At 44.0% G+C, this 26,954-nt stretch overlaps 1 protein-coding gene across 2 annotated transcripts in view; it reads left to right on the top strand.

Moving 5' to 3' along the window:
* Nucleotides 1-96: 96 nt before the first annotated feature.
* Nucleotides 97-26,954, top strand: part of LOC115503749 (radial spoke head 10 homolog B-like) — a 63,436-nt gene continuing 36,578 nt past the window's right edge. The window contains exons 1-8 of one of the 2 annotated variants that reach the window (XM_030300101.1): nt 97-174; nt 2,017-2,363; nt 7,840-7,915; nt 12,586-12,654; nt 14,388-14,561; nt 16,382-16,467; nt 17,844-17,964; nt 26,166-26,342. In XM_030300101.1, the coding sequence (XP_030155961.1) occupies nt 2,113-2,363; nt 7,840-7,915; nt 12,586-12,654; nt 14,388-14,561; nt 16,382-16,467; nt 17,844-17,964; nt 26,166-26,342 (954 nt within the window). In that variant the 5' untranslated portion in view covers nt 97-174; nt 2,017-2,112. The remainder of the gene's footprint in view (nt 175-2,016; nt 2,364-7,839; nt 7,916-12,585; nt 12,655-14,387; nt 14,562-16,381; nt 16,468-17,843; nt 17,965-26,165; nt 26,343-26,954) is intronic. The other variant, XM_030300103.1, reaches the window with a different exon arrangement.

Below are 26,954 nucleotides of genomic sequence, written 5' to 3'. Positions count from 1 at the left end.
GGTCGGGACGCTCCGCAGTCGCCGCACCTTCTCTGCCTCCTCCTGGCTGCGCCCCTCCGGAGACCGGAGCCGGGTGGGCGCCCCGCCGGTGGTCCTGCGTGCGCCGTGGCCGACTTCCCGGTGAGGTCCGGCTCTTCCTCCGCCGGGCGGACGCGGCCCCCAGGACCTGAGCAGGTGCGGTGGGCAGGAGTTGCGGGGAGCCCCAAGCTCAGAGAGTGCGCGTCCCTTTTGTGCTGCCTCAGGAAGGAATAAATCGCCAGGGTAAAAGGGCCTCAAGCCAGGGGGACCAGAATATAAACAAAAGTTACTGGGAAACAGGCCTCAAGGAAGGAGATGGGCCTTAGTTGTAGAGAAGATTTCACCCAGAGACCGCAAACCTATCTGTAGCAAAGGCTCACCTGGGCTTCCCTGGGCTAAGGGCTGGAGGGAGTAATGGGGTTTGAAGGGCAAGAAAAGCGGGATCATGTTGGTGAGAGCAAAGCCTAGGGGTGTCGATGACTGGCAGGTGGGGTGTCCAGAGGATGCCATCCAAGCAGAGGGTGTGGGGGTGTCCCCTTGGACCCCTCAGGGTGTGAGGAGGGACCAGACCTTGCCCTGCACCCCAGGACTCATCTGTGTATATTGTTTGTTGCACTGGGATGTTTTCAATGAGGCCAGTTTGGGAGGCCATGAAAACTGTGGCTTTGGGGAACTGCCCGTCAGCTCCGTGACCTTGGGCAAACGTCACACGGCTCCTTTTCTGGCACGGGAGGCACTCAGTCTGGCATATGGAGTGGGCAGCCCAAGATTTCAAGTTCAAACACAGGGAAGTGACACAATAATCACAACATCATTGATAGTGTGCTGTATCCCACACTTCAGAGGTTTTCTGTGCATCATTTCATATAATTCTTACAAATGAGTCAAGGCCCTGTTTTTTCTGTTTGGTATCTGAAGCAGATGGAGTTTAACCTGCTTAAGGACACACAGCTGGTGAGGGGCAGTGCAGGAACCTGAACACAGCTCTTGAGCACTTTACCATGCAGATATAGATATAGATATAGATATAGATACAGATATTAGTTTACCTATTTTTTTTTTTAATTTTTTTTTTCAACGTTTATTTATTTTTCGGACAGAGAGAGACAGAGCATGAACGGGGGAGGGGCAGAGAGAGAGGGAGACACAGAATCTGAAACAGGCTCCAGGCTCTGAGCCATCAGCCCAGAGCCTGACGCGGGGCTCGAACTCCCGGACCGCGAGATCGTGACCTGGCTGAAGTCGGATGCTTAACCGACTGCGCCACCCAGGCGCCCCTAGTTTACCTATTTTTTTGAGAGAGGGAGAGAATCCCAAGCAGGGTCCCCAACTATCAGCACAGAGCCAGACGTGGGGCTCGAACCCATGAACCACAAGGTCATGACCCAAGCAGAAATCAAGAGTCAGATACTTAACTGATTGAGCCACCCAATCGCCCCTCCATGCAGACGTATTAAGAGATGGGCTTTCAAAGTAGGAATTGCCGGCATGTCAGACATTAAGGGTTAAGTAGCCATTTTTTAATGTATCGGGTTCCCTTCTTGCTGGAACACTACTTGAAAAGAAATGGTAGGCAGTGTTTCTAGTTTTTAAAAATTTTAGGAATGGGGTGCCTGGGTGGCTCAGTCAAACGACCGACTTCGGCTCTGATCATGATCTCGCAGTTCGTGGGTTCCAGCCCTGAGTCGGGCTCTGTGCTGACAGCTCAGAGCCTGGTGCCTGCTTCGGATTCTGTGTCTCCCTGTCTCTCTGCCTCTCCCCTGCTCAGGCTCTGTTTCTCTCTCTCTCTCTCTCTCTCTCAAATACATAAACATTAAAAATAAAACAAAAAAAATTTAGGAACAACCAATGCGATATTTTTATAAACTGGTGATACTTGATAATCATAATTTTTCAAGCTTTAAAGAGGAGAATGATAATGACATTGGGTTGTAAAGCTAAAATTTTAGCTACGGATGAAACCCGCAAGTATGTAGAGCTACGATTTTTCTTTTTCAGATAAAACCGATCAACACTTTGAAACAAACAGCTCCCAACCGAAGGAATCATTTGATACTTACATATATAAAGTAAACTTTAGGACTTCTAAAGACAATGGTGAAAGAAAAGAAAAGAGCGGACAAACGGGCGGATAAGTTTTCCCGCTCTCCCTCCACTGATAATCCAGACTTTTCCACACCAGACAGCAACGCTGCTAGACAAGAACTGTCCCCCAGGGCTGCCCCACCGTTGGAAACTCATCTCAGTGAATCAGGGCTCAGAAAAGAGTCCAATGACGATGCCCAGCTGAATGAAGACGCCACTCAGTACGAAGAGCCCATTCTCACCAAACTCATAGTTGAAAGGTGAATTTGATGGGTTGCGTCTTCCGTGTTCCCCTTTCTAGTGCTTTCATGCTCTGTTCTCTCTCTCTCTCTGCAATCTCTTATTGTGGCTTTCCCTGTCACTCCCCTAGGTGACTGTAAAAGTCTGTGTCTTCAGCCCTGGTCTCTCTCCTGGAGTTTTAGATTCAAATTTATAACTCCCTCCTGAACATCATCCAACCCGACTTCAAGCCCCCTGTGTCCAAAAGCAAAGACTGCAGGACTTGAAATAAGATCTGGACCGGAGTCCTGGCTCCATGACATCAACCCCATCCTTGAACCTTTCTGAGCCCCAGATTCTTCACTGGGAAAAACACACCCCATAGATGGTTCCTCTGGGTGCTGCCATGCCCCCCCCTCCCCCCCAGCCCTGGGCTTCTCCATTGGTGCCTATTTCTTTTTCTTTTTCTTTTTTTAAAATTTTTTATGTTTGTTTATTTCTGAGCCAGAGACAGAGCATGAGTGGGGGAAGGGCAGAGAGAGGGAGACACAGAATCCGAAGCAGGCTCCAGGCTCCAAGCTGTCAGCACAGAGCCCGACTTGGGGCTCGAACTCACAAACCGTGAGATCATGACCTGAGCTGAAGTCGGTCACTCGACTGACTGACCCACCCAGGCGCCCCATCCGTTGGTCCCTATTTCTGTACGGGCACCACCATTTCCCTCCCTAGTGGGGCTGCCCTCCTCCTGCCCTGCCCTTTTGTATTTCTTTTTCCTCTGTCCTTCTCTCATTAACCCCTTTCTCTCTGCTTAGCTTCTTCATTCCCTCTTGACTGGGCTATTGGACTCACTTCCTAAATATTTCCCTGCTTCTAGGCTCTTCCAGGCCTCCTGTATGGATTTGCCCTCCTAATTGTTTACATACGTCACTCCCGGGATTAGTTACTTGTCTGTGTAACAAGTCACCCCAGGGCATGGTGATTAAAACAAATATCTCACATAGTTTATGGGGGTCAAAAATCTGGGAGCAGCTTAGCTGGATGGTATTGGGTTAGGATCTCTGGAGGTCCAGCCAAGATGTGAGTCTAGACTGCCATCATCTGAAGGCTTGGCTGGCTGCACAGTCGGCTTTCAAAGGGGCTCCCTGGCAGGAGGCCTCAGTTCCTCATCACACAGCAGTATGTGCTTTGGTGTCCCCACCACCTAGCAGCTGGCTTCCCCAGAGAGTAATCCAAGAGAGAGCTAGGGCAGAAGCCATGTGTCTTTTAGGACCTGCTCTGTCATCACCCTCTGCCCTTTCTTTCTTTCTTTCTTTAAAATTTTTAATGTTTGTTTATTTTTGAGAGAGAGACAGAGCGCAAGCCAGGGAGGGGCAGAGAGAGAGGGAGACACAGAATCAGAAGCAGGCTCCAGCTTCTGAGCCATCAGCATAGAGACTGACATGGGGCTCGGACTCACAGACCTCGAGACCATGACCTGAGCTGAAGTTTAACCAACTGAGCCACCCAGGCGCCCATACCTCTGTCATTTCTGCAATACCCTAGTGGTCTCACAGGTCAGCCCTCTTCAGTGTGAGAGAGGATTCCACGAGGCTTTGACTCCTAGGAGGTGGGAATTGCTCTGGGGCCATTTTGAGGCTGGCTGCCACATTCTTAAAAACTTTTGATTTCTTAACATTGTCTACAGACTAAAACCCCTGAGCCTGATACTCTGACCACAGCCTGCCTCTCTCCTCTCAAACTCAAGAGCCCAGTTAGACTTTCCCCCACAATCTCATTTTTATCTTTGCTTGCAAAGATGGCTTTGCTTCGTTTCTGAATGGTCAAATTCCAACATACTCTTCTGGTCCAAATCTTTCCTATTGATTCTTCCCAATAGGAAGTCATTTTGCTCAAAACTTTTTTTATCATGCTTATCACTTTCTATCATGTTTTGCTATATACATAGTATGTACTACTTTCTATTACATACATATGTAATATGGATGAATTACCATAATTTGTTTCCAAGTTTCAACTTCTCTGTCAGGTGGAAAATTCTGTCCTAGCACAGACACGCCCAGAGTATCAAACACCAGACCTTAGGCATAGGGGATGCTCAGTCAAGATTTACGGTTTGAATGATTATCAGTGGCCATTTTTCTTTTCATTTCTTTTTATTTTTTTCTAAATATTGATTGTTTTGGGGGAGAGCGCAAACGGGGGAGGGGCAGAGAGAGGGGGACAGAGGATCCAAAGTGGGCTCCGCGCTGACAGGCAGACAGCAGAGAGCCCGATGTGGGGCTCGAACTCACGAACCATGAGATCGTGACCTGAGCCAAAGTCGGACACCTAACCGACTGAGCCACCCAGGCACCCCAGCTTTTCATTTCTTAATTGAAACCATCTGTCATCACACAACACTATTGCAATACCACTGGCGGTGTTCCCTATGCTGTACCCTTTATTCCCCGGGACTTACTTCACAACTGGAAGCCTACCTCTCCCTCTCCCCCTCGCCCATTTGGCCGGTCCCCCCACCCTCTTGTGCTCTGGCATCCACCAGCTCTCTGTATTTATGGGTCTGTTTTTGCACTTTGTTTGTTTTTTAGATTCCACATATAAGTGCAATTGTATGATATTTGTCTCTCTGACTTATTTCATGTATAATCCTCTCTAGCTCCATCCATATTGTTGCAAAAGGCAAGATCTCATTCTCTTTTGTAGCCGAGTAATCTTCCAGTGCCTATATATACACCACATCTTTTTTCTCCGTTCATCCATGGACGTACGCTTGGGCTGCTTCCAAATCTTGGCTGTTATACACGATGCCGCCATACACAGGGGTGCATTTATGTTTTTGAATTCGTGTTTTCATTTTCTTTGGGCAAATACCCGATGGGGGGATTACTGGATCATATGGTTTTTTTATTTTCAATTTTTTGAGGTACCTTCATATGGTTTTCCAGAGTGGCTGTACCAATTTACATTCCCACCAACAGTGCATGAGCGTTCCTTTCTCTCCACGTCCTCGCCAACACTTATTTCTTGCCTTTTTAAGTCTAGCCCTTCTAACAGGTGTGAGGTCATATCTCATTATGGTTTTGATTCGCATTTCCCTCATGGCGAGTGATGTTGAGCATCTATTGATGCGTCTCTTGGCTTCCTGTGTATCTTCTTTGGAAAAAATGTGTATTCGGGTCCCCTGCCCATTTTTTAATTGGATCATTTGTATCTTGGTGTTGAGTTGTATAAGTCTTTTATATATTTTATGCATTAACCCCTTATTGGACATATCCTTTGCAAATATCTTCTCCTATTCAAGAGGTTGCCTTGTTTTGTTGGTGGTTTCCTTTGCTATGCAAAACCTTTCACGTGGATGTAGTCCCAATAATTTATTTCTGCTTCTGTTTTCCTTGCTGAGGAATCATATCTAGAAAAATGTTGTTACAGCTGATGTCAGAGAAATTACTGCCTATGTTTTATTCTAGGCGTTTTATGCTTTCTGGTCTCACAGTTAGATCTTTAATCCATTAAAAAAATTTTTTTAATGTTTGTTTACTTTTGAGAGAGAGAGACACACAGAGTGTGAGCGGGGGAGGGGTAGAGAGAAAGGGAGACACAGAAACCCAAGCAGGCTCCAGGCTCTGAGCTGTCAGCACAGAGCCTGACGTGGGGCTTGAACTCACGATCCTCAAGATCATGACCTGAGCTGAAGTCGGATGCTTAAATGACTGAGCCACCCGGGTGCCCCAGATTTGTAATCCATTTTGAGTCTTGTTTTGTACATGGTATGAGAAAGTGGTCTCAATTCACTCTTTGGCATGTATCTGTCCAGTTTTCCCGCCACCATCTACTGAGAGGCTGTCTTTCCCCCTTTGTGTATTCTTGCCTCCTTTGTTGTAGATTAACTGACCATGGAAGTGTGGCTTTAATGGACTGTCTGTTCTGTTCCATAGATCTATATGTCTATTCTTCTCCCAGTACCATACTCTTTCGATAACTACAGCTTTGTAGTAGATCTTGAAATCTGGGATTGTGATGCCTCCAGCTTTATTTCTGTTCTCCAAGATGGCTATTCAGGGGCGTTTGTGGTTCCATACAAATCTTAGTGTTATTTGTTCTAGTCCTGTGAAAAATGCTGTTGGCATTCTGATAGGGATTTCATTGAATCTGTAGATTGCTTTGGGTAGGATGGACATCTTAACAATATTAATTCTTAATCCACGAGCATGGAATATCGTTTCATTCGTGTTGCCTTCAGTTTCTTTCATCTGTGTTTTATAGTTTTCAGAGTGTAGGTCAGGTCTTTCACCACCTGGGTTAAATTTGTTCCTAGGTATTTTATTGTTTTTGATGCAATCGTAAATGGAATTGTTTTCTTAATTTCTCTCTTATTTTGTTAGTGTATTAATGTATTCCATGTATTTCTGTATTAGCATATAGAAGTGCAACCGAGGGGCGCCTGGATGGTTCCGTTGGTTAAGTGTCTGATTTTTGATTTTGGCTCAGGTCGTGATCCCAGGGTCATAGGATTGAGCTCTCTGCACTGAGCATGGAGCCTGCTTCACATTCTCTCTCCCTCTCTCTCTGCCCCTCCCCTGCTCGCATTCTCTCTCTCTTCTCCCTGTCTTTCTCTCTCTCAAAATAAACAAAAAGATTTTTAAAAATTATTATCATAAAAGACACATAACGTAGAACTTCCTATTTTAACCATTTTAAGTGTACAATTCAGGGGCACTAAGTACCCTCATCCTGTTGTACAACCATCACCACTATCAATTTCCAGAACTTTTTCATCATCCCAGACCGAAACTGCCCAGAATAAACCCTCACCTCCCATCTCTGCCCCTTTTCACTATTTCCTCCTGGCTGTTGGCTCTCCCTACAAGCTCTTCTCCACACAGTGGCCATCCAGATGCTCTTTTTATGACATAAATCTGACCGTGGCCAGCTCCCCTCTTAGAACCTTCTCCTGATTCCTCCTAGAGGAACCCCACCCCCCACCCCAGCGTCTGTCTCCTCTCCTCTTCTCTTTCTCTCTCTTTCCTGTTCTCCAGCTGGGCTGCCCTCCTTTCTGTTGGCTGAACTTGAGCTGTTGGCTCCTTCTTGCCACAGGGCCTTTGCACTTGCTGCATCCTCTTCCCAGAGTTCTTCTTAAGGCTGTTTGTTTTATGACCTGCACATCTCACTACAACTTCTGTGTCCTTCAAGAGGCCCTGACCGCCTGTACACAGCAGCCGCCTCCCCCTTATTCTCAGCGTCATTCCCCAATCATGTCTGTCATAAAAATTGAACATGATCTGGAATCCTCTCGTTTGTTTGTTTCCTCTTTGCTGCCTGTCTCTCCGCAGTCAACTAGGGTCACCCGAGGGCAGGAACTTTCCAGTCTTGTTCACAGTGGCCCTCGGGGAACATATGTTGAATGAACGAATGTGAAATATTGTTTGTACTTCTTCATTGATGTTAATTATGACTTTAACCCACCATCGCTTGTGGTTGCTCACACCACTCATTACCTTGAGCTTTATTTCTTTGCAGCTATGAAGGGGAAAAAGTCCATGGACTGTATGAGGGAGAAGGCTTTGCGGTCTTTCAAGGAGGCTGTACCTACCACGTGAGTTACACGTCTCGGGGATGGGCAGGGAGGGGAGGACGGTGAGAATATTCTGGGAGAGTCTGAGATTTGTATCTCCAGAAAAGTCTGTTGAGTCTTCAAAAGAAATTGAAAGTACTTACTGCTGATTTGACTTTGAACCCAGTTACCTATTTTAAGGTAAAACCATGGATCCACACCTCAGAAGTCATCGTTTTAGATTGTTTTCTTTTCCTGATTTTTAAAAAATGTTTATGTTAGAGAGAGAGAGACAGAGCACGAGCAGGGGAGGGGCAGAGAGAGAGGGAGACACAGAATCTGAAGCAGGGTCCAGGCTCTGAGCTGTCAGCACAGGGCCCAACGTGGGGCTCGAACTCGTGAACCACAAGATCATGACCTCAGCCGAAGTCGGATGCTTAACCGACGGCGCCCCCCCTTTTCCTGATTTTCATTTATTGTCCAAACAACCTGAAGGCGACTGGAGCAAATAGCCAAGAGTAAAATCCCAGTGTTGTCAGCCCTTTGCCATTAAATGCTTTGGACACGCCGTGTCCCTTTAATTCCTCGAATGGATGTGTCAGCATTTATAGGGCCTACTGATTTCGCAGATAACATCTTGAAACTTTTTTCACTTATGAATAATTTGCTGCCTTGCTGCATGCTTTTCGTAACTTAAATATTTTGCGGCAAAATATACATAAAACCTACCACTGTAACCATTTTTGAGTGTACAGTCAGGGGCATTAAGCACAGGACCCTCCCCAGCCTCCGCCTCCAGAAACCTTCATCCTCCCAAACCGAGACTCTGGCCCCAGTTAAACACCAGCCACCCCCGTGTCTTCCTCCGTAATATTTAAAATGCTGCATAGCTCTCTGATTTACTGTTCATGACTACACCATAATTACTAGATCACTTTTGAAGTGTTTTCATTTTTTTCCCCATCATTAGCAATGGCACAGTAGATCATTCAGATTATCAAAGAAACGTGTGCTTTTTAAAAAAAATATAATTTACCAGGGCGCCTGGGTGGCTCAGTCGGTTAAGCGTCCGACTTCAGCTCAGGTCATGATCTCGCCATCCATGAGTTCAAGCCCCGCATCGGGCTCTGTGCTGACAGCTCGGAGCCTGGAGCCTGCTTCGGGTTCTGTGTCCCCCTCTCTCTGACCCTCCCCCGTTCATGCTCTTTCTCTGTCTCAAAAATAAATAAAAATTTAATTTAAAAAATAAATAATAAATAAAAATAAAAAATATAATTTATTGTCAAATTGGCTTCCATACAACACCCAGTGCTCATCCCAACAGGTGCCCTCCTCCATGCCCATCACTCACTTTCCCCTCTCCCCCCCACTCCCCCATCAGCCCTCAGTTCTCTGTATTTAAAAGCCTCTTAGGGTTTGCCTCTCTCCCTCTCTGTAACTATTTTTCCCCTCCCCCGTCCCATGTTCTTCCGTTAAGTTTCTCAAGTTCCGCATATGAGTGAACACATAAGGTATCTGTCCTTCTCTGACTTATTTTGCTCAGCATGATACCTTCCAGTTCCATCCAGGTTGCTGCAAATGGCAGGATTTCGTTATTTCTCGTTGCCAAGTAGTATTCCATTGTATCTATAAACCACATCTTCTTTATCCATTCATCAGTTGATGGACATTTAGGCTCTTTCCATAATTTGGCTATTGTTGAAAGCGCTGCTATAAACATTGGGGCAGAAACGTGTGTTTTCAATAAGAACAAATTTTTTTTTTCAATGTTTATTTATTTTTGGGACAGAGAGAGACAGAGCATGAACGCGGGAGGGGCAGAGAGAGAGGGAGACACAGAATCGGAAACAGGCTCCAGGCTCTGAGCCGTCAGCCCAGTGCCCGACGCGGGGCTCGAACTCACGGACCGCGAGATCGTGACCTGGCTGAAGTCGGATGCTCAACCGACTGCGCCACCCAGGCGCCCCAAGAACAAATTTTTGTGGTTGGGGTCAGAAAGCATGGGTTTCAGTCCCCTGATTTTTTCCCCCCACTAAACATACAACATGTTCTTCTTCCTGCATCATGTAAACTCTTAAAAACGCCATGATGGGGCGCCTGGGTGGCGCAGTCGGTTAAGCGTCCGACTTCGGCCAGGTCACGATCTCGCGGTCCGTGAGTTCGAGCCCCGCGTCGGGCTCTGGGCTGATGGCTCGGAGCCTGGAGCCTGTTTCCGATTCTGTGTCTCCCTCTCTCTCTGTCCCTCCCCTGTTCATGCTCTGTCTCTCTCTGTCCCAAAAATAAATAAAAATGTAAAAAAAAAAACAACAAAAAAAAAAAAACGCCATGAGCGTGGCTGAATACTAGTCATGAATGTGGCCGTCCCGTCTGGCCTCGGCCAGTTTTGGAATCAGCTGTTGCGTTCATGCTGATCAGTCTCCTTTCACCAATTGGGGCGCTAAGTGCACTGCTGTGTGAATAGGACTGAATGTGGAGGCTGCTTGAGATCCTCTCTCTTCCCCCACCCCCTGCCTGCCTCTCTCCCCTGCCTGGTGCTCACTCTAAAATAAAAAAAAATTAAAAAATCAACCAGCGACACCCAGTTCTCGATTACACAAGATCGACCCCTCCCAGGCTGCTGAGGACACAGTATCAGCTCCTATTACCCCAGAGGGTCTTGTCTCCGGTGGCCTTCGGTCCACAGTGACCCGGTAGCTCCAGCCTGGCCCAGTGGCCTTGCCTTAACTGTTGATGTGGGGGCAAATACCCCTCCATTTCTGAGATCTCCTCCCCACCACTGCCTGTGCTTGCTGGGTAAACTTTCTGTATTTTCCTCAGACTCAAATTATTTTGATTAAAAATAATCATCTGTTGGGGCGCCTGGGTGGCTCAGTCAGTTAAGCATCTGACTTTGGCTCAGGTCATGATCTCCCGGTTCATGAGTTCAAGCCCTGAGTCAGACTCTGTGCTGACAGCTTGGAGCCTGGAGGCTGCTTCGGATTCTGTGTCTCCCTCTCTCTCTGCCCCTCTCCTACTTGTGCTCTGTCTCTGTCTCTGTCTGTCTCTCTCTCTCAAAAGTGAATAAATGTTAAAAAAAAAATTTGTTTTAAATAATCATCATTCGGCTCTCCTTTAAATTGCAAGAGCAGCAGACCCAGCAGAATGACTCTACTGTGGCCCCAGGCCCCGAGTCAGACCGTGGGTATGTCACATGTTTAGATCACAATCCCCTAAAGATAGACAATAAAGCCAAACATTTCATGGAACATTTGCCCTTACCATGTAGACACAGCATGATCTTTTCTAGTGTAGTTTGTTAATTAAAGCACCAGTTGTTGCGACCGTAATTGATTCCATAATACAAACAACAGCCGGCCTGCGGCTGGAAAGCCCCTGGTTGCCCCGTGGTTTTCCTCAATGCCAGCCTGTCTCCTGTGAGCCCAGGCTAACCTGGACGCCTAACAAAATGTGTCTTCTTGCCAGTGAGTTAGGGCCGTGGTTCCTGAGTGCCATCCTGGGGACCAGCAGCATTACCTGGGTATTTTTTTTTTTTTTCAAAATGCTCATTCTTGGGCAACAGCCCAGACCTGATGAATTAGAATCTCCAGGGTGGGCCCAGCAATCCCCAGGTGATTTCTGAAGCATGCAAGAGTCTGAGAACCACTGAATTAGGGCACTGTTACATATTCCTCCTTCGCCCACTGACTCTAACAAGGTGATTCTAAGGAACAACTAGGAATACTTTTTTTTTCTGAGTTTATTATATACTTATTTTGAGAGACACAGAGAGAGAGAGTATGCACAAGCTGGGGAGGGGCAGAGAGAGAGAATCCCAAGCAGGTTCCGTGCTATCAGCACAGAGCCAGACGTGGGACTCGATCCCACAATCCGTGAGATCATGATCTGAGCTGAGATCTAGAGTCAGACGCTTAATGACTGAGCCCCCCAGGCGGCCCAAACTGGGAGTACTTTTCAGCCTCGTTTTCCCTGATTACATTTAGGCATTCAGGCGTGCGAAGTTTTCGGTGACTAGTTCCTATGTGTTAACAACAGACACTAAATATAAGTGGACCCTCCTGACAACTGTATATTGTCTACATAGAGGAATATTCAGGGGGCACGGGCGCACCCATACGGATAAGTCCCAGTAAGTGGAAAACAGACGAGCGTGAAATTTACAAATGGGGTACTTTCTAACATCCAGATAACGGTTTTAACCAGGTCTACCTAGTTTAAATAATTTTTAAAAAAATCCTTAAACTTTGAAATGCAAAACCAAAAGCATATGAATTCTTTTAGACTGTGGAATTTTTACCTAGCTTAATTAGGAGAGGAAGACACAGACCGAACTTAAAACTCACGTTTAAGTGTCACACAGGACTGCTTGGTGTAGGTTTTGGGGAATTTGGATAAGCGTATTCATGCAGATGGAAGTGGGATGGGGCGCCTGGGTGGCTCAGTCGGTTAAACGTCCAACTTCGGCTCAGGCTGTGATCTCACGGTTCATGAGTTTGAGCACCACATCAGGCTCTGTGCTGACAGCTCGGAGCCTGGAGCCTGATTCGGATTCTGTGTCTCCCTCTCTTTGTGACCCTCCCCCCTCAAAGATGAATAAACAGTTTAAAAAATTAAAAAAAAAAAAGAAAGTGGGATAAGGCTCCATTCTGAGAACTAAAACCAGCTGTTACGTAGAATCAATGGTCCTAAGGGTTTGTTGTTGTTCTGTTTTAAAGGGTATGTTTTCAGAAGGACTTATGCACGGACAAGGGACTTATGTTTGGGCCGATGGACTGAAATATGAGGTAAAGTATGTCCTGTGTTATAGTTTTCCACTGTAATTAACACAATGTAACGGTCAGCTTCCCACAATCAAACATACTACTTTCACAAGAGTAATGCAGCTCACGGATCTAAAAAAGTCCACAGAACCCAGGCGCCTGGGCGACTCAGTAGCTTAAGCATCTGACTCTTGATTTCAGCTCAGGTCACGATCTCGCGGTTCATGAGATTGAGCCCTGAGTTGGGCTCAGAGCCTCCTTGAGATTCTGTCTCTCCCTCTCTCTCTGCCTCTCCCCTACTCTCTCTCTCTCTCTCTCAAAATAAAAAAAAATAAACTTAAAAAAAAAAAAAAGACCCCAGAACCAAAGAATACAGGTGAAAAGTAACTTGTTAACTGCACGGGACCCTCTGGCAAGCAGTACTCGTTCATCCTTACACTCTAGATGTCTCCTGGGCGGGCACAGCACCCGTGCATTTATTTGGCCTGTCTTACTCTTCACAAACACAAGTATAGTTTATTGCACACTCTCTTCTGTCCCTTTAGTCTTTGGAGCTCACATCATAGCCGTTCATCCAGACCCACCTAGTTTCATTGGCTGCTTTTATTCTATGATGTGGGTTTCACTTAACCCATCTTGCCGGTTTAAAGGGAGTTGTATTTTTTAAATCGATTGCTAGAAGGCTGTTCTCAAACTCGCAATTGCAGGGTTGCTAGTGATGGGGTTTATAAGTGGTAGTGATGACCTTTAAAACCTATGCACATATGCTCATATTCAAATAGCAGCCAGGTGAGGGAAGCAGAGACAAGTGCCGGCCAGGTGGGCAGTTCACTGGGCCTGAGAGCGGGAGACAAGCCACAGAGGTGGAGGGGCCCCTGAAGATCTGGTGGTTTGGGGCCAGCCTTTCCAGGGACATTCTTCCGCTGCAACACCCTGGCTTCTAGCCTGTGGCCCTTGGTTTATCGTCTCTGGAAGTTCGAAGGCGGGACTCCTAGGAGGCACAGACCCTCCCACGCCAGCCTAGACAGGAGGGTTTATGGGTGGGATTTGGGCTGTCACAGAAGTATCTTCAGGGAGGTCAGCTGGCCTCATGGGATCTGGCCGGCTATCAGGCCAGGCTGCCCTGTCCTCTTTTCTCCATTGGCTGGCCGCCTCCAGCCAGGTCTCCTTCCTGAGAGAGAACCCAGTGGCTCAGGGCTGTGGTGCATGGAACCGCGTGCTGCCCACTCAGCTGACGTCCTGGCCCCAAGCAAAGCGGATTCTCTGGAAGTCACCCACAGGGCGGGCGGTTGGCTGGTGTGCTACAGAGTATTTTGATGGACCACAGGCAGAAAGAAGGGTTGCCGTGAGTTGATCACTAAGCCGGGCTAACCACCAGAGTCCCCTGGAGAGAACACGGGATCCCAGGGCATCGGGCCTCCTTCGAGGTGGGTTCCAAGACTCTAAAGTTCCCGAGGCCGGGATCGCAAACCACCACTGTTCCACGTCACCTGTTTGCTTCTTGGAGCCTTCTCTGCACTCAGCTCTTTTATCCTGCTGGTGCTTCTGCCCAGGAGAGGGGAGGTGAGAGAGGATGGAGTGTGTAGAGAAGGAGGGAGGAGGGTGGAGGCTGGGGGGGGGGGGCGGATACTCCACTGTTTCCGTGGAGGAGAGACAGGAATAGTATCCAGTAGTCAAGGAGGCATCTCAGTCTGCCCATAGGAGAGGGGTCTCTCTACTGCCTTCTTTCTCTCACTCTCAGGGTCGTTTTGCCCTAGGGGGAGTTTGTGAAGAACATGCCCATGAAGCATGGCGTGTACACGTGGCCGGATGGCAGCACCTATGAAGGAGAAGTGATACACGGCGTGAGGCACGGATTTGGTATGTTCGTATGTGGCACGCACCCCGTGTCCTACATCGGCCAGTGGTGTCACGGCAAGAGACACGGGAAGGTGGGTGAGGCAGCCACTTGACTCCCGTCCATAGATAGGATGAACAAATAGAGGTGTGGGAGGTAGGGGGCTGTCCTACAACTATGGTCCCTTCTTGTTTACTGACGTGAAATCCACATCACACGAAACTCACCATTTCAGAGTCTGCACTTCAGCGGCATTCAGTGCATTCTCAGTGCTGTGAGACTACCACCTCTGTCTAGTCCCAGAACATTTTCATCCACCCTCCAAAGTACAGCCCTGTACCCACCAGGCAGTTATTTCCCCCCCCCCCCGGACCCCCCGTGGCCACCATTCTGCTTCCTGTCTCTATGGGTTTACCTACTCTGGATGTTTCAAGTGAATGGAACCCTATGTCATGTGGCCTTTTGGATCTGGCTTTTTTTATTCAGCATCATGTTTTGAGATCCATCCATGTTGTAGGTACTTAATTCTTTTTTGTGGCTAATAGTCCACCATATGGATGGACCACATTTTGTTTATCTGTTCATCCATTGATGGGCACTTGGGCTCTTTCCATCTTTTGGCTTCTGTGAATAGCACCACTATGAACGCGTGTGTAAGGATTATTTGGGTCCTTGTCTTCAGTTCTCTGGCGTATAAACCTAGGAGTGGAATATGGTAACTCGATGTTTAACGCTTTGAGGAACCTCCCGACTGTTTTCCACAGCATCTGGCCCAATTTACATTCTCACCACTACCACAGGTGATACTTTTAAGCAAGGTTGCTGTTTCTGGCACTATTTGTTTTTGTATCGGATGATAAAATACCGCAGCAGTGTTTTCATAAAATGTTATAAGAAAAGAAACAGTCTACCATTATAATCATCATTCGACTCGAATATAGACAATTCTGTCCATTGGCTTCCCTTCCTTTCCCTTCCCTTGTTCAGCTCATAGTGGATCAATTCAGACTGGGGGTGGTGGCAGCTTCTAGACAACGGCCCCTGGATGGCTGCACGAAGGAACAAGCCAGCGTGGTAATGGAGAAGAAGATAGAAAAATCACACACTCACACACACACACACACACACACACACACACACACACACACAAAGAAATAAACCACCGAATAAAGAAGCAACCTGAGGCCATTCAGTGAAGGTCCTCATACGTGCATGGTGACTAGTACTATTCGTCAGAGGAGTCACTGAAGAAAGGTTACACCATGTTCACTTAAACTTGGAGGCAGTCTTGGGGTGCCTGGGTGGCTCAGCCAGTTAAGCGTCTGACTTTGGCTCAGGTCACGATCTCATGGTTCATGAGTTTGAGCCCCGAGTTGGGCTCTCTGCTGACGGCTCAGAGCCTGGAGCCTGTTTTGGATTCTGTGTCTCCCTCTCTCTCTGCCCCTCCCCTGCTCCTGCTCTGTCTCTCTCTGTCTCTCAAAAATAAATAAATGTTAAACTCGGAGGAAGTCAAATAAGGTGACAAATGGGTAAAACGAAAGTGGTTTAGGTACATAAAAGGGACTGGCCTTCAGTTACACAGAAGGTGCTACTACTCGGTTTAGGTAACAACACAACGGGATTGTTCAGGTACTTACTTGACTCACAGTTATCGAATATAATATATATAATATAATGATTAGCCCTAATGTGACGCCTCATTATTAAGGAGTCATTGATTGGTGGCATCTCTTTCTTACTTGGTGGATACTTCACCATTTTCTCGATTACAAGACAGAAACATATCATGGATTAAATGTCTTGCCTTCATAGGACATTGACTTCCACATAGTTCGGACTCCTTTAATTTATCTTTGCCTTTAATAAACATTTGCTGTATGACTTGCTTTGTTAAAATGATATTATTTGTTTTAGGGCTCTATTTATTACAATCAAGAAGGTACCTCTTGGTACGAGGGGGACTGGGTATACAACATCAAAAACGGCTGGGGGATAAGGTGGTAGGTATTACCACGGCCGCTCTGGGGGGGGGGTGGGGGGAAAGGGTGTGGGGCCCAAATGATTTTCACTTAGGTGCTTAAAGATAAGGTGCAGAGGGGCACCTGGGTGGCTCAGTTGATTAAGCATCCAACTCTTGATTTTGGCTCAGGTCATGATCTCAAGGTTCGTGGGTTCGAGCCTCGTATTGGACTCCATGCTGACAGCACAGAGCCTGCTTGGGATTCTCTCTCCCTCTCTCTTCCCCTCCCTGCTTGTTCTCTCTCTTCTCTTTCTCAAAATAAATAAACTTTGAAAAAAAAGATAAGGTGCAGAAATTTCGGAGAACACATTTTCTATATAAGCAGGGCGGAATATTTAAATTCACCCCAATGGAATCTCCATAGTGATGAAAATATTCTACAGAAAATTTAAAGGAACGTTATATTAAATGAGATCTAATGATACAACCGTACTTTATCACATGTAGAAACTTTGTTCTCTCGTTCATGGATATCTCGTATGTTTTCAGAAGACTCTTGACATGTTTGCTTGATTTTAGATCGAGCTGATGGAGTCATATATTTTAAGGATTGAAATATTTGGGGGCGAGGGGTGCATGGGTGGCTCAGTCAGTTAAGCATCTGACTTCATCTCAGGTCATGATCTCATGGTTCGTGGGTTCAAGCCCCACATTAGGCTCTGTGCTGACAGCTCAGAGCCAGGATCCTGCTTTGGATTCATTCTCTCTCTCTCTCTCTCTCTCTCTCTCTCTCTCTCTCTCTCTCTCTCTCTCTCCCCCTCTCCTATTTGCACTCTGTTTCTCTGTCTCTCAAAAATAAATGTTAAAAAACATTTTTTAACAAAAAAAAGGGAGCAAAAATGTTAACTAATCATACTACTATACGGAGTTGTTTTTAAAAGATTTAAAATCCCTGCTCTTATCCTCCTTATCACCTTAATTAAATGATCAGAGGATTTAATAAAGTGGGTTGTCTTATCCCTAAGATGATGATTTTTACTGCCTGTCCATTTGAGGAGACTGTATGGGCACAAGGGTTGGATTTCTTCAAAGGTGTTTAGAGAAAAAATTTAAGGGACAGTCTTCTTAGGGGCGCCTGGGTGGCTCAGTTGGTTTAGCATCAGACTTCGGCTCAGGTCATGATCTCGAGGTTCATGAATTTGAGCCCGACGTCGGGCTCTGTGCTGACAGCTCGGAGCCTGGAGCCTGCCTCGGATTCTGTGTCTCCCTCTCTCTCTGACCCTCCCCTGCTTGAGCTCTGTCTCTTTCTGTTTCAGAAAAATAGGTAAACATTTTAAAAAATGTAAAAGAAAGTCTTCCTAAAGATCAGTGTTGTATATAAAATAACCGATTGTTTTTCATTTTTCTCGGTCCCAGTTACAAGTCTGGAAACATATATGAAGGTCAGTGGGAGGACAACGTGCGTCACGGGGAAGGCAGGATGAGGTGGCTGACGACCAACGACGAGTACACGGGGCAGTGGGAGAAGGGCGTCCAGGTACGGCGCCCGTGGGTGTGACCCGAATGCGCCCAGACGGGGACGCTGCTGATGCCCTGCACACGCGTCACTTGGTATATCATCCGGTCACCTGAAACTTCAGCACTGCTAAATTTAGAAACCCAAAGTATGATTTGCTGGTCCAGACCATCTTTTTTTAGTGCCATTTTATTATTTAGGTTTCTCCAAAGGTCTTACACACGGGTGAGCAACAAAATGGTTTTTTTTTTAATATTTATTTTGAGAGGGAAAGAGTGTGTGAGTCGCGGGGGGAGCAGAGAAAGAGAGGCAGAGAGAGAACCCCAAGCAGCCTCCACATGGTCCGTGCAGTTTGTGGGCTCGGCCCCACAAGCCACGAGATCGTGACCTGAGCCAAAACCAAGAGTCGGACCCTGAACCTACTGATCTACCTAGGCGCCCCCAAGCAAGCAGATCTCAATTCCCATGGCTCGTGTGTAGACCAAGACTATTATCTATGCCTTAGGAGCTGTGTATTTCCCGCACAGAAAAGAAAGGCTTCATACGGTTAGTTTTATATGGTTTATACAAGCTTGGGTTTTCTGATAATATCTGCATATTAATCTGGTAATTAGGGGCCTTGCTGAACTCCCATAATAGTTCTGGTCAGTATCTTGTAGGTTCTTTGGGATTTTTTAATATAGACAATCCCGAGCACGGGTGCAGGGGCAGACGGCCTCGCATTGGGCCTGAGCCTAGTGGGAAAGCATTCAGTCTTTCATCACGGGCGATGTTTGCTGTGGGTTTTTCGGGGATGCTCTTTATCAGGAAGAGCCATCATTTATTAGGAGGAAGCGCTCTAATTCTTCATTTGCTTACGGTTTTTATCATGAATGGGTGTGAAGTTTGTCCAGTGCTTGTCTGCCTCCAGTGGGAGGATCTGTGTGGTTTTTCTTCTCTAGTCTGTCGATCATGTTGAATTACATTGATTTATCTTCTTAAAAAAATTATTTTACTATTATTTTACTATTAAACTAAAATTATTAAGTTTTTAATTTTAATTCCAGTTAACGTACAGTATTGTATTAGTTTCAGGTGTGCAATTTAGTGATTCAACACTTGTATACATCACCCTGTGCTCATCATGACAAGTGCCTTCATCCCAGCACCTGTTTCTTCCACCCTCCTGCCCACCTCCCCTCTGGCAACCATCACTTTGTTCTCTGTAGTTAAGAGTCTGTTTCCTGCCTCGACTCTCTCTCGCTCTCTCTCCGTTTTTTTCCCTTTTCTTGTTTTGCTTCTTAACTTTGCTTGTATTTGTCTTTCTCTGACTCGTTTTGTTTAGCATTAGCGTCTCTAGCTCCATCCATGTCGTTGCAAATGGCCACATAATCTTTTCGATGGCTGAGTAATATTCCATTGTGCGTGTGTGTGCGCGCTCGCATGTGTGCGTGTACCACATCTTCTTTACCCATTCATCAGTCAGCGGACACAGCTCCTTCCATATCTGGGCTGTTGAAAATAATGCTGCTATAAACATGGCGGTGCATGTATCTCTCAATTAGTGTTTTTCTATTCTTTGGGTAAATAGTAGTGTGATTGCTGGATTCTAAGGTAGTTCTACTTTCAGTGTTTTGAGGAACCTCCATACTGTTCTCCACAGTGCCTGCACCAGTTTGCATTCCCACCAACAGTGCAAGAGGGTTCCCTTTTCTCCACATCCTCACCAACACCTGTTGTTTCTTGTGGTGTCGATTTTAGCCATTCTGACAGGTGTGAGGTGATACCTCATCATCGTTTTGATTTGCATTTCCCTGACGATGAGTGATCACGAGTATCTTTTCACGTGTCTCTTGGCCATCTGTATATCTTCTTTGGAGAAATGTCTGTTCGTGTCTTTTGCCCATTTTTTAATTGGATTGTTTTTTGGGTGTTGAGATTTCTGAGTTCTGTATATATTTTGGATTCTAGCGCTTTATTGGATATGTTATTTGCAGACATCTTCTCCCATTCCGTTGGTTGCATTTTGGTTTTGTTGATTGTTTCCTTCACTGTGCAGAAGCTTTTTGTCTTGATGAGGTCCCAATAGTTTATTTTTGCCTTTGTTTCTCTTGCTTCAGGAGACAGATCTAGAAAAAAACTGCTACAGCCGATGTCAGAGAAATTGCTGCATATGCTCTTTTCTAGGATTTTTATGGTTTCAGGTCTCACATTTAGGTCCTTAGTCCATTTTGAATTTTTTTCTCTATGTAGTGTAAGAAAGTGGTCCAGTTTCATTCTTTTGTATGTGCCTCTCCAGTTTTTCCATTAGCATATGTTGAAAAGACAGTCTTTTCTTTAAAAATAGTTATTTTTTTAAGTTTATTTTTTGAGACAGCACAAGTGGGGAAGGGGGGGGAGAGAGAGAGAGAGAGAGAGAGAGAGAGAGAGAGAGAGAGAATGAGAATGAGAGAGAGAATGAGAGTATGTCAAGCAGGCTCCATGCTGCCAGGGCAGAGCCCAATATGGGACTCAGACTCAGGAAACTGTGAGATCATGACCTGAGCTGAAACCGAGTCAGGTGTTTAACCAACTGAGCCACCCAGGTGCCCCTGTGTTGTTGTTGTTGTTGTTGTTGTTGTTGTTGTTGTTTAGTTTTTTTATTTCTTTTGAGAGAGACAGAATGTGAGCAGGAGAGGGGCAGAAAGACAGGGAGACATCCAAGCAGGCTCTGTGCACGGTTGGCACAGAGCCCGATGCAGAGCTCGAACTCACGAAACTGTGAGATCATACCTGAGCCGAAATCAAGAGTTGGACAGTCAACTGACTGAACCACCCAGGTGCCCTGAGACTGTCTTTTTCCCATTGGATACTCTTTCCTGCTTTGTCGAAGATTAATTGCCCGTATAATTGTGGTTTTATTTCTGGATTTTCTGTTCTGTTCTATTGATTTATGTGTCTATTTTTGTGCCGATATCATACTGTTTTAATTACTACAGCTTTGTAATAGAACTTGAAGTCCAGAGTCATGATGCCTCCAGTTTTGCTTTTCTTTTTCAAGATTGCTTTGGCTATTTGGGGTCTTTTGTGGTTCCATACAGATTTTAGGATTGTTTTTTTCTAATTCTGTGAGAAAAGCTGATGATACTTTGATAGAGTTTGTGTTAAATCTGTGGATTGCTGTGGGTAGTATAGACATTTTAACAGTATTTGTTCTTCTAATCCATGAGTATGGAGTGTCTTTTCATTTCTTTGTGTCTTCTTCAGTTTCTTTCATCAGTGTTTTATAGTTTTCAGAGTATAGGTCTTTCACCTTTTTGATTAGTTTCATTCCTAGGTATCTTATTATTTTTGGGTGCAATTGTTAATGGGTTTTCTTAGTTTCTGTTTCTGCTGTTTCCTTATTGATCTATAGAAATCCAACAGATTTCTGTATGTTGCTTTTGTATCCTGTAACCTTACCGGATTCGTTGTTCAGTTCTAGTAGTATTTTGGTGGAGTCTTACAGGTTTTCTATACTGAATATCATGTCATCTGCAAATAGTGAAAGTTTGGCTGCTTCTTTGCTGACTCGGGTGCCTTTTATTTCTTTTTGTTGTCTGATTGCTGTGAGTAGGACTTCTAGTACTATGTTGAATAACAATGGTGAGAATGGATATTTTTTGTCTTGCTCCTGATCATGTTGGAAAAGCTCTCAGTTTTTCCCCATTGAGGATGGTATTAGCTGTGGGTTTTTCATATGTGGCCTTTATTACATTGGGGTATGTTCTAAATCTCCTTTGTTGAGGGTGTTTATCATTGAATGGATGTTGTACTTTGTCAAATGCCTTTTCTGCCTCTATTGAAATGATCATGTGGTTCTTGTCCTTTCTCCTATCGATGTGATGTGTCACATTGATTGATTAGTGAATATTGAACCACCCTCATAACCCAGGAATAAATACCACTTGATTGTGGTGAATGATTTTTTTTTAATGTATTGTTGGATTTGGTTTGCTAGTATTTTATTAAGAATTTTTGCATCCATGTTCCTCAGAGATACTGGCCTGTGGTTCTCTCTTTTTTTTAACATTTATTTTTTATTTTAGAGGGGGAGGGGATGGGCAGAGGGGGAGAGAGAGAGAAAGAGAGACAGAGAGAGAATATGAATATGAATGAATGAATCTTAAGCAGGTTCCATGCTAAGAATGGAGCCCAGTATGGAGCTCAATCCCACTACCCTGGGATCGTGACCTGAGCCGAAATCAGGAGCCAGATGCAACTGACTGAGCCACCCAGGCACCCCTCTGGTTCTCTTTGTTAGTGGATGTTTTATCTGGTTTTGGTATTAGGGTAATACTGGCCTCATAGAATTAATTTGGAAGTTTTCCTTTTCTATGTTTTGGAATAGTTTGAGAAGAATAGGCATTAACTCTTCTTTAAATGTTTGGTAGAATCTGGTCCTGGACTTCTGTTTGTTGGGAGGTTTTTTTTGTTTTTTGTTTTTTTGTTTTTTTTTTACTGAGTCAATTTCTTTGCTGGTTATTGGTCTATTCAAATGTTCTATTTCCTCCTATTTTGGTTTTGATAGTTTATATGTTTCTAGGAATGTATCCATTTCTTCCGGGTTGTTCCACTTCGTTAGCCTATAGTTTTTCATAACATACTCTTAGGATTGTTCATATTTTTGAGGTGTTGGTTGTTATTTCTCCTCTCTCATTTGTGATTTTATTTGTTCGAGGCTTTTCTCTTTTTTTCTTGATAATTCTGGCTGGAAGTTTATCAATTTTGTTGATTGTTTTTCAAAGAACTAGCTCCTGGTTTCATTGATCTGTTCTATTATTATTTTTAGTTTCTATATCATTTATTTTTGCTCTAACCTTTATCATTTCCTTCCTTCTGCTGATTTTAAGTTTTGTCTGTTGTTCTTTTTCTAGCTCCTTTAGGTGCAAATTTAGGTTGTTTATTTAAGATTTTTCTGGCTTCTTGAGGTAGGCCTATATTGCTGTATACTTTCTTCTTAGGTCTGCTTTTGCTGCATCCCAAAGGTTTTGAGCCATCGTGTTTTCATTTTCATTTATTTCCATGTACTTTTTAATTTCTTCTTTGAGTTACTGGTTAACCCATTCATGCTTCAGTAGGATGTTCTTTAACTTCCATGTATTTGTGGTCTTTCCAATTTTTTTTCTTGGGGTTGACTTCTAGTTTCATAACATTGTGGTCATATGCATGGTATGATTTCAATCTTCTTGAATTTGTTGAGGTTTGTTTTGTGGGCTAATACATGATCCATTCTGGAGAATGTTCCATGTGCACTCAAAAGAGTATTCTACTGTTTTACAATGGAATGTTCTGAATGTATCTGTTAAGTCCATCTGGTTCAGCATGTCATTCAAAGCCATTATTTCCTTGTTGATTCTGTTTAGATGATCTGTCCATTGATGTCAGTGGGGTGTTAAAGTCCCCTGCTATTATTGTATTATTATCAATTAGTTCCTTTATGTTTGTTATTAACTGTTTTATGTATTTGGGTGCTTGCATGTTGGGTGCATAAATATTTACAATTGTTAGATCTTGTTGGATTGTCCTCTTTATGATGATACAGTATCCTCCTTTGTCTTTTGCTACAGTCTTTGTTTTATTTTTATTTTTTTAAGTGTTTGTATTTTTGAGAGAGAGAGAGCAGGGAAGGGGCAGAGAGAGAGGGAGACACAGAATCCAAAGAAGGCTCCAGGTCCTAAGCTGTCAGCACAGAGCCTGATGTGGGGCTCAGACTCACAAGCTGTGAGATCATGACCTGAGCAGAAGTCAGATGCTTAACCGACTAAGCCACCCAGGTGCCCCCACAGTCTTTTTTTTTAAGTCTATTTTATCTGATGTAAGTATTGTTACTCTGGCTTTCTTTTGCCATCAATTTGCGTGATAGATGTTTCTCCATCCCCTCACTTTCAATACTTTGATTGATTTTCAGATGTTGAATGAACCTTGTATTCCAGTGATATCAACCTGACGTGACCATGATTATATTATCCTTTTTATATGTTGCTAGATTCAATGTCCTAATACTTTGTTGAAAATTTTTGTGTCTATGATCATGAGAGATTTTGATCTTTAGTATTCTTTCCATTTAATATCTTTGCCAGATTTTAGTAACCAGGGTAATCGTGCCACATAAAATGAGTTGGAAAGTGTTCTTTTTAATTTCCTGAGTTTGTAGAATTGGTATTCTCTCTTGTGGAGCCATTTACCTGAAGATGCCAGTGAAGATTTCTGGGACTGGAGCTATCTTTGTGACAAGATTAACAATAAGTTAACTGTATATTAACTATAAAATAATACTTAAAAATAGATAATGCACTATTCAGGTTATCTGTTTCTTCTTGAGTAAATTTTGGAAGTTTGTGTTATTGAAGGAATTTGTCCATTTCATAGAAATTTATTAGCATATGGCTGTGCATAATATTCTCTTGTTATTCTTTTAATCCATATTATAGGAGATCTATAGTGATGTTCCCTGTTTCTTCTGGTATCAGTACTTTGTGTTTTCTCTTTTTTCTTCAGTCCTGGCTAGAGATGTAGCCATGTCATGAAAATTCTGTAAGAGCCAGTTTTCGTGCTATTTATTTTCTCTTGATGGTTTTGAGTTTTTAATTTGATACCTGCTCTTTGTTATTATTTTCCTTCTACGTGCTTCAGGTTTACTATGCTCTTCTCCTGAGTTGTACTATGGAAGTTTTATTGATTTGAGACATTCTTCTTTTCTAATACAAACATTTAATACTAAAATTTTTTCTCCTAACACTGTTTATCTGTATTCCATTAATTCTGATATGCTTTTAACTTTTGTTCAGTTCAAATATTTTCTAACTTCCCCTATGACTTCCTCTTTTGAATATAAATTATTTGATGTATATTGCTTAATTTCCAAATGTTTGGAGACTTTTTCCAGATTTCTTTCTGTTGTTGATTTTTTGTTTAATTCTATTGTGATCAGAGAACATACTTTGTGTTCTTTACACACTTATTACATTTCTTTTAAATATGTTGTGGTTTATTTTATGGCCCAGAATATGGTCTTTTTCAGTGAATGTTATGTGCATTTCTGCTTTTGTTGAATGGAGTATTCTGTAGATGCCAATTAGATCAAGTTGGTTGGTAGTGTTGTTCTTTATCACATTTCTTCTATAGCACATTACTCTCTTCTGTCTACTTTTTCTACCCATTTCTCAGAGGAGAGTGTTGAAGTGTCCAAAAATAATTGTAGATTTGTCTATTTCTTCCAAATCTATCAATTTTTGTTTATATATTTAAGGCTCTGTTGTTACGTGTAGGATTGTTATGTCTTCTTGGTGAGTTGACCCTTTTTATCATGTTGTAATGTCCCTCTTTAGCCCTGATAATTTCTATTCCTCTGAAGTCTTTTCTGATAGGAATAAAGCTACCCCAGGTTTCTTTTTAGTTTTTAATTGTGGTAAAACACACATAACATAAAATTTACCATCTTAACCATTCTTAAGTGTCCAATTCAGGGGCATTAAGCACTTTCACACTGTTGTGAATCACCTCCATCCATCTCCAGAACTCTTCATCTTCCCAAACTGAGACTCTGTCCCCATTAAACACTCACTCCCCGTAACCCCTTCCCCCACCCCCGCCACTGGCTTATATCATTTAGCATAATGTCTTCAACAGACACAATGGGATGAATGAATAAACAAGTGGATGATGATAAAAACATACAATGGAATATAATTTAGTCTTTAAAAGGCAGGACATTCTATGAGGTGCCTGGGTGGCTCAGTCAGTTAAGTGTCTGACTTCGGCTCAGGTCATGATCTCGCTGTTCGCGGGTTCGAGCCCTGCGTCGGGCTCTGTGCTGACAGCTCAGAGCCTGGAGCCTGCTTCGGATTATGTGTCTCCTTCTCTCTCTGCCCGTCCCCTGCTCGCACTCTGTCTCTCAAAAAGAAATAAATGTAAATTAAAAATTTTTTTAAAAGAAGGACATTCTGACGCATACTATAAGATGGATGAAACTTGGAGACATTATGCTTAAGTGAAATAAGCCAGTTGCAAAAGGACAAATACTATATAATTCCACTTATATGAGGTACCTAAAGGAGTCAGATTCAAAGGGACCAAAAATAGATGGTGGGTGACAGAGGCAGGGGGTTCTTTGTCCCTTCAAATGAGTTATTGTTATGATCTATTATCTGAATTTTAAATGGATTCAGGTAAAAAGAGAAAATATTTTGGGCATTCCTCATGGAAATTTGCTTTCCTTTCAGAATGGCTTTGGAACACATTCATGGTTTCTAAAGAGAATCCCCAACTCCCAGTACCCTTTGAGAAATGAATACATAGGAGAGTTTGTAAATGGATACCGTCATGGCCATGGAAAATTTTACTATGCCAGCGGAGCCATGTATGAGGGACAATGGGTCTCCAATAAAAAACACGGCATGGTGAGTGCAGATATGTGAAGAGTACATTTTAAAGAGTTTGTAAAGCAACTAAATTACAGTACAAGGAGTGTCATTCTCTGGTAAAGTGCATCATCCGTTTTCGCATAGGATAGCCTACTTAATAGTCTTATTAAGATAACTATACAAATTTTAGAATAATTTCCAACATATCATCAATATCTAAAAGTGTATTTAGAAGTTATTTAGTTGGTTTATGTTATGTACATATGTGTGAGGGTGGTTTTGGTCACAAGTAACGGAATACCTAGCTTAATAATCTGTAAGTGTTAAGGAATGAGTGGATTTGGGGGCACCTGGGGGGCTCCGTCGGTTAAGCGTCCGACCCTTGGTTTCGGCTCAGGTCATGATCTCACGGTTCGTGGCATGGAGCCCTACCTCGGGCTCTGCGCTGATGGTGTGGAGCCTGCTTGGGATTCTCTCTCTCCCTCTCCCCCTCCCCCATGCTCATGCACGCTCTCTCTCTTTCAAAATAAATATATTTTTTTAAAAAAGGAGTGGGTTGCAAGGTTGCTTTGATCCAGCAACTCAGCGATGTTGAGGGTGTTCTTCCTCTCCCCAGGAGACGTCTCCTGCCATGCTGTCAGCTTCACT

Source organism: Lynx canadensis, chromosome E3 (assembly GCF_007474595.2).
Source record: "Lynx canadensis isolate LIC74 chromosome E3, mLynCan4.pri.v2, whole genome shotgun sequence".
Lineage (NCBI taxonomy): Eukaryota > Metazoa > Chordata > Mammalia > Carnivora > Felidae > Lynx > Lynx canadensis.
Note: the sequence above shows the minus strand (reverse complement) of the source record. Positions and strands in the feature narration are given on the sequence as shown.